Below are 7,878 nucleotides of genomic sequence, written 5' to 3'. Positions count from 1 at the left end.
GAGTGTAAACACACACACATTGTAAGAATCAAAGGTTTAAACAGCTCTCAAAATGTCATTCAACAACATTTATGGTTTCGTGGCTTGGATGTTATGGGCTTGGATGATATTCAAGCCCTAACCCCCCCTTTGCTATTTCATTTATATTTATATTCCACCAAGATACTATGTCACAACTAAAAGTCACTGACTCAAAACTTCCTTCCAAGTGGACTAAAGATTAAGGATTCAGGTCTCTCCTTTAATTTTCATTCATCTGTTATAGCCTGTATATGTTGTATATTAATATTTGCAAAAAACAAAATAATAAAATAAAATCAGTAACATCAAAAGTAAAATATTGATCTCATAACAATAAAAAAATAAAAAGTGTTAGCCAGTATGCAAAGTATTGTTGTATTGATTAAATGTTCTCTGATACAATACCAGATGCACTGCATACTTTCATCATGTCATTTTCACTTACCTTAGAAGAGTAGAAACAGCATAGTGTAAGTTCACAAATGTGGCTTCAGGTATGATCCCGCATTTAGGTAATACAATAATATAATACTCGTTAAAAAATATCAGCTGTCAGTCATATCCATTTCTTTAATTTTGGTTTTTGTGTTTGACATTTAGGGATTTTGCATTCAAACTGAAGCTAAAGAACAGAGGCCACTGCTTTTAAAAAGGGGAAGAAAAAGTCAAGTTGAGACTTAACTGAGACACCGACAAAACAAAAACTGCCTGCAGTTAGCATAGCTACTTTAACTGTCATAGCCACTAGGCTGACTTCCACCCACAAACTTGTATCTCCTCAGAGCTAAAATCATCAGCACTCATTCTTTGCTTAATGGACACAATGTTCCCCTGGATGTCTTGTCACAGTAAAATAATGAGCAGGCAATTCTTTTTGCTTCAGTGACTCATGTACAGTCCAAACTTTCCCACTAAAGCCACAAGTGACATCTCTACGGGTTAACAAAGCTACCAGATCTACCAAAAACTAGCTGTACTTAAAAAAAGAAAGAAAAATCACAAAAAATGAGAACCTAGCATGGAAAGTAACAGTTTTTCTCTCACCCTGAGTCTATGCATGTGTCCTCCTTGCTTTCTTTCTTTCATTAAAACAGAAAACTTAAAAAAAAAAAAAAAAAAAAGGTAAAAAGAGACCTCAAAGCATGTGTTTTTGTATTGGAGATACATAGAGCAGAACATAGTGCAAACTCACGTCTATGAGAACCACGCACAGCTGACCAGCGCTGTTCTGGCAACATAATTTAAGGTGATAATAAAATAAAAATTATTGATCACTGAATTTACTGCAGGTGTGCACGAGAATTCACCGGAACAGGGTTTGGGCATCAAAGACTTTCCAAATTCTCTTTGTCCCCCACAGTTTGCGTCACTGTTGTCATGTGGTTCTTTCCTTTAGTCCCATTTTTTCAGAGCTGTCTATTCACCTGACAGATCCATCCACCCACCCATCTACCCATCCATCCAAGAGTTCTGTATCAGCTCACAAAGTTTCTTTGCGCTTTCATTACTTCTGGTCCCTTCAGCAGGGTCACAGCTCTTCGGTGAACCAAGGCGCTCTGTCCTCGCTTTCACCTCAGGGTGCACTAAAAGGCCACAGACAGTGCATCTGAAGGTTAGGTGCTCCTGGTCGCTTTCCTGGTCCCTGACCCCAAGACTTTTAACCATGGCTCATGGATGCAAAGGTTATCTAACCTTCAGGAAGCAGCAAAGAGAGAGGGAGGGGATTCAGAGGGAAATGCAGAGACGAGGGAAAGAAATGGGATAAAGTAATTTAATTGCACTTTGTTGATTTATTGATCTAAATGCTAACTGAGTTAATAGAACGGGAGCATGATGTGAATGCTGTCAGTGGACTAGAAAACTTATGTCATGTGGCTGACTGCCTTTGACTCATAAACCGTGAGAAAATCCAGCACATTCAAGTGTGCCAAAAAAGAGAACAACAACATTATGAAGCTTCGTGTATCTTCTATGCTTTGAATATCTATTGGATTGATTTGGGTTTTTTTCAGCAGGGCAACGTCACAAATTGTGACACACACTCAGCATTTTTATTGCACTGCATTGTTCATTACCAGGGTGGAAAGTAACAAAGTACAAATACTTTGTTACTGTACTTAAGTGCAATTTTTTGGTATCTGTATTTAACTTGAGAAGTTTTTTTTGTCAACTTATTCCTCTTGCTCCCTACATTTTAAACAAATATCTGTACTTTCAACTCATTACTCATTACTTTTGCTTTAACGCTGTTGGGGGTAGTTATTGTTTTATCACTGCGAGTACTCAAGTACTTTTTTACTTGAGTAAAGAACTTGAATCAGTACTTCAACTTTTAGTAGAGTATTTTTAACAGTAGTATCTATACTTCTACATAAGTACAGAATGTCTGTACTTTTCCCAGCCATCCATGAAAAGAGAACTTATTAAATTTAACAGCGGTAGAAGTTAGCAGGAAGTTAGCTCGCTAGTTTTCACCTAAACATGATATATCATGTTCTGACTGAGGGGTTTCTGAAAAAATTAAAACGTACAGCTCTGCTATCACAGAGAACATAAATGAAGACTAAACTGCAGTGACGCTTTGTAGGGTTACTGAAGTTGGGCTAGCTGGTATACAATGATGTACTACACGATCGCTAGCGACATAGCTATGTTAGCATAACATAAAAACAGTGAAGCTGGAGGATGAACACTAACTTTTTTCCACAAGTTAACGTGGAAAAATGAATGAATAGCATGTAGTAAAAACCGAGAGAGGCCGACAGTGATCACTGACTGTTTTTAGGGGCTTGTTGAGATTAAATAGAACAAGATGCAAAGCATTAAACCATGTTAAAAACACAACAGCCTTAGTAGTTTAGGCCTGGAAGCAGGTTTCATGTCATCACTTAGAGACCGGATTATACTGAGCATCTGATAGTTGTTTTAACTACATTCTGCAGGCCATTTTAAATCCAGTTTTGTTTGATCGATATTTAATATTCACAATTATTCAACTTTATTGTATTTATACTGATGCCAGGTTAATTTTTATCTTGTTATTATTTTTTTTGGTCATGTTGTGTTCCGTTTTATTGATCTTATTTAAGCTTGTTGTCATATTTGTGTATACCTTAGGTATAACTGCTGTACTCAAGGTGTTTCCCACCTTTGAGATGAAAAAAGTATGTCTTTTGTTAAACGGGGGTTGTGACAACATTTTCCCCCAAAATATATTACAACTGGTTATATAAGTTTGTGCTGAGTTCTGTCTTGTTGAAATCATTGAAGACTGTTGATTGCTTTCAGCACTATCACCTCTAAACATACTCGAAAGCCATGAGGTAAAACTCATTTTACATGTTGGGGGTAAATTGAAAGAAATGTGTAAAACTGCTCATTGGCAAGACTGCCCTGCAATTATAAACTCAATTACTTTGGTGTTGTATAAATGGGCACGAGGGAAGTTTTTATCAGAAGAAAAGGGTGTAAAACATTTGATAATACATCTGAAAACTCAAAATTTATGCCCTACTTGCCATCCAGTGACCAGATCGGAGTTTTTGCCTTGCTAATTCTGGCCTCCAGAACTTGTGTTTGCCTAAAAATTCCCTGTTTAAAACTGGGCTGGTGTGGATATTTATATTCAATATTTACATATTATTCTGACTCAGGTTTATACTCAAGTTTTCGTATCATCATTAAGTTGTAAATGATGAGCAGAGGACAAACAAAACTGTGACTGGCAGACTAAATGTACAACCATGTTATAACAATTTAGTTTTAGTTTGTTTGATTAACCCCAACATTAACATTTCTGCCAACACAGAGTCCAGTGAACCATTGTCTTGAATAGTTTTCTAAACATGGAAGCTCAATAAAGTTAACCCATTTTAGCCTTGGGCATTTTAAGTGTGCAGTGTTTTCAACTGTAAAATTAAAATTAAATCAATAAAAAAAACTATAAAACTTGAATTGCTGCTGTATATTTCACTGCTCAGTTTAATACACTATTAATTCGTTCAGACTCTTTAACTAACATATATTGTGTAGTCTGGTGAGATGAGCAATCTGCTGACCTTCTGCAACTCCTCTCTCAGCCAAGAGGGAAGAGGCTGTCCGAGCCGGTGCAGCAGCTTTGACAGCTCCACGTTGTGTTCTCTGTAGTACCTGGAGAGATATGCCCGTGCCTGAAGAGAGTAGCACGATGAGAGACGATGAAAGAATGAAAATAGAGAAGACCAAGAGAAGGGGGAGTAAGGGAGACAAAGAGGCAGCAACACAAATAGGAACAGTTGGTCCATCAGGATTCGATACGTTGTAGATTGGAAAGACAACACAGGAAAATAAAGAAATAGGAAGGAAAGCAGAAAAGGTATTGGGTGAAAAGAGGAAAAGAAGCACAAGAGGAGGAAAAGGGGTTGAAAAGGAGGGATATGTAGAGGCATTTTGGGAAGAGACAAACAATAAAAGCGAGACAGGGGGAGAGATATATATAGAGAGAGATTAATGATGAGCCACACACCAAGATCAGTTTATTTCTCCTCTGTAGGACTTTAAGGCCACTAAGTGCCAAGTGGTACCAACAGAGCTAAAAAATGAAGTTATAAAGGGAAGAAAATTACATGAAGGATGCATGAGATCCATTATTTCTCTCGCCCCCTGTGTGAATTCCTCATCTCTCTACTTCTCTTGTCTCCCCAGTGCTACCTCCACCTCCTCCCTCCCATCCCTGCTTTGCCCTCTACCTCCCGTCCCCCTGGTGGAAACTCGGAAACAGTTTAATTATAGGCGACAGTGAGGCGCAGCCATTAGCCATGTGTGAGTACATGTGGGAAGACAAATTGCATCTATGTGTTTGTCTTCACGTGAGAGCAAATGTGTGATTCATTGTCTGCAGGTCTGGTCTCCTCTGTGGAATCAGTAGCCAGGACAAAGATTTATGGATTGGATTTTCTCCTTCCACCTTCATCCCACTCTCTCTCTCTCTCTCTCACACACACACAGAGGTTGTGTCACTATCGAGTCCTCATGATTAGGTTGTAAGTTTCTGGCTAGATCTGATTGGGTGACAGTTTCCATCCAATGCTGAGTCCTGTGGGGAATTTTGCCACAATGATAGAGGGGATTGTGGGCTGTCACTGTCAATCAGTCTGGCAGCAATTTTTTTCTTTTTTGTACATCTTTTTCAAACATTTCATTCAGGGAGTATGTAAGTACTTTCATGAGCATAATATGTTCTAATTAAAGTAAAAACCATCTTACCTCTGGCTCCATAGAGGGGTACTTCCTTCCTTTGCTTTTCCCCAAACATTTAGTCTTTCCTCCATCCAGGAGCTGGCACCAAAAGCCCTTCTGAGGGTCAAAGCTGTGACAATAGGAAAAAAAAAATTTAATACTTAACAAAAATAAACCTCAGTGCTGCTGTCAAGGCCATCCTATTTAGAAGTGCTCCATTTTTTAGAAGCTACAGCTGAAAAAGAGGACACATCTTATTCGCACAAACTAAACATCTTTTCTGTCATCATCATCTATGTTATGCCCACTCTCTCTTCACCTTTCCTGCTCTCTCGTCGTCTTAACGGAGTCACGCAGTAGGAAGAAGTACAGTTTATTGATTGGTTAATACAGTAATCCTCTTCTGCGGTGGAAAAAGAAATACGGGAATATGCATAGGCTATAGCCTGTTTATTCACTGGAACGGTTTCTGTTTTCTACGTAAAAAAAGAAAAGGCCCTGGAGCACGCAAGTTAGAACCATTAAATGGTATGTTTGTTTAATCCACTTTAACCAATCCATATTTATGGCATTGCATTTAAGATGTCATGTGTCTTATATTCAGCAGCAAACAGCTAATACTTGCTCATTGTGACAGAAACAACTGCAAGGACAACTGCAAGACGTTCCTGACTGCCATGAATAAGAGGTAAATGATCAGGCACAGAGTGGCTAATTGCAATCTGATAGAAGAGGTAGTGTCACAGGTAAATGAATGTGCTGCTTTCGGCCACTTTGTGACCTCAGTATCATTTCTCCACCCTGTGTTACATTTTCCTTGTGAGTTTTGTTGAAATTAGAACACTGAGAAAAAAAAGAGCATTGCACCCCCTCCCTATTTTTTAATACAAGAAGATAGTGGGTGACCTTCACAGCAAAGTGCCTTTGTGAATTACTGTACTCTGCTGGAGGGATTGGACTACTTTTGCAAAACTCATTCCCCAATAGATTTTGATGGTGGTGGTGGAGCGTGCTCTCTGAGGCGTCAGGCAAAGATCTTCAACTGGGTTGACATCATGCCATAACGTACGATCCATCAAACCATTCAGGGACCCCTCGTGCTCTGGACAGGAGTATAATCACTATGAAAGAAACCAATTTCCACCAGAATAGGAAAAAAATGACTCATCAAATACACAGAAAAACTTGAATATTGATCTGCAGTGACTCTTTCCTGTAAGGGGCATGTAGATACAAATTATGCTGATAATAGCATAACAACGCCATCAGAACCCTTGACTGTATGGCTCAAAGATTCTGATATTTTCGATAGTTTGGCACGTGTCAATATCTGGGCATGTACACCACTGATGGCAACCTATCTCAGAAGTAGGTAGATTTCATATTAATCTACCTGATGTCTAATCTTATAGCTCTTCAAATAATATTAAAAACATTAGTAAAACATCCAATTTTGTGAATGTGGCCATTTACCGATAAGGAACTTATATCTTGAGATTCAAATAACATTAAAACCAGCCAATCCAACATGATAACCCCCGCAAAACTGTCCAGCAGAAGATCATGTAACACAATAAAACCCAATGTGTTGTCCTAGCCTCCACACTTCATATAGACCTGCCCCACAATGCACAGGACACATGGGATCAGCTGCCAAAGGATTCCTGTGTCCATAACCTGACCAGTCAGAACTATATATTTTTTAAAACAATACTAGATCGTTTTAGTTTCATGGAAGATTTTTGTCGATTACAGTAGCACAAATAAAGAGATAAAAGAGGTGAAAAGGAGATAAATTTAAAACAAGATGCATATTATTGTTAACTGCTTTTGACAGACGGAGGATCAGGGCTAATGTGGATATGATTGAAAGATGCAAATATTTTCTTTATTTGCATGCATCAGCGGGTATAGAAGTATAAAAAAAAAGAGTTAAGTGGTTCTTCTTCAGTTTTCCTCTGACAGGACAGGAGGAAGAAATGAAAGGGGGATTAAATAAATAGGCTCCAGCGTTGAGGATCTGTCAGACTGCTGCCATGTCAAAAGAATGAGAAGGAGAAAAGAAAGATTAGGCTTTTGTGAAAGTCGGTCTTCAGCCAAAACACAACCTCGCAAGCGCACACGCAGCTTCCTTATTATTCTGTCAAAATGCATCTCTTTACAAATTATTTGTATGCATGTGGGTGTGTGATCCAAGACAGATGCACTCTGTCCCAATCTGAGCTACAAATTCTAGATGTCCCTGTCTGTAGACTCGAGGGCTTGCAAGCAGATTGCATTCTGATGAGTGGTGCTTGAGAAATAAACAGTTTAACGCTCCTCCAAAACATAAAGGTCAAATGCAACATCTCTAATGGAGAATGAGTTGAAACAGGAGCATCCACAGGCGGAAGCTAATTCTCTTAAGTTATGTACATTAAGACTCATTTTTGTCCACGCGCCACATACAGCTAAATTTGAGCTCAAGTGGGCTGGAGCAGTTGTACTACTATATAATAATTTAACAAAAATCAATTATTTAATGAATAATCTATTTTGAAAAACAGGCACTATATGATAGTGGACTGTCCAGGATGCACCCTGCCTCTAGGCCTGTGAGAGCTGGGATAGGCCCCAGCCCCTCTGTAATCCTCAACTGGT

At 38.7% G+C, this 7,878-nt stretch overlaps 1 protein-coding gene across 2 annotated transcripts in view; it reads right to left on the bottom strand.

The window, feature by feature from the left end:
* Positions 1 to 566: 566 nt before the first annotated feature.
* The window catches only part of ndst3 (N-deacetylase/N-sulfotransferase (heparan glucosaminyl) 3), a 48,407-nt gene continuing 41,095 nt past the window's right edge, over positions 567 to 7,878 (bottom strand). The window contains exons 13-15 of one of the 2 annotated variants that reach the window (XM_082535408.1): positions 5,266 to 5,368; positions 4,080 to 4,190; positions 567 to 1,713 (exon numbers count right to left, since the gene is read on the bottom strand). In XM_082535408.1, coding sequence (XP_082391534.1) covers positions 1,705 to 1,713; positions 4,080 to 4,190; positions 5,266 to 5,368 — 223 coding nt within the window. In that variant the 3' untranslated portion in view covers positions 567 to 1,704. The remainder of the gene's footprint in view (positions 1,714 to 4,079; positions 4,191 to 5,265; positions 5,369 to 7,878) is intronic. The other variant, XM_082535407.1, reaches the window with a different exon arrangement.

The sequence above is a fragment of the Aulonocara stuartgranti genome (genome assembly GCF_965226115.1).
Source record: "Aulonocara stuartgranti genome assembly, chromosome: 6".
NCBI lineage: Eukaryota > Metazoa > Chordata > Actinopteri > Cichliformes > Cichlidae > Aulonocara > Aulonocara stuartgranti.
The sequence above is the reverse complement of the archived record's forward strand: the minus strand, read 5'-3'. Positions and strand labels throughout refer to the sequence as shown.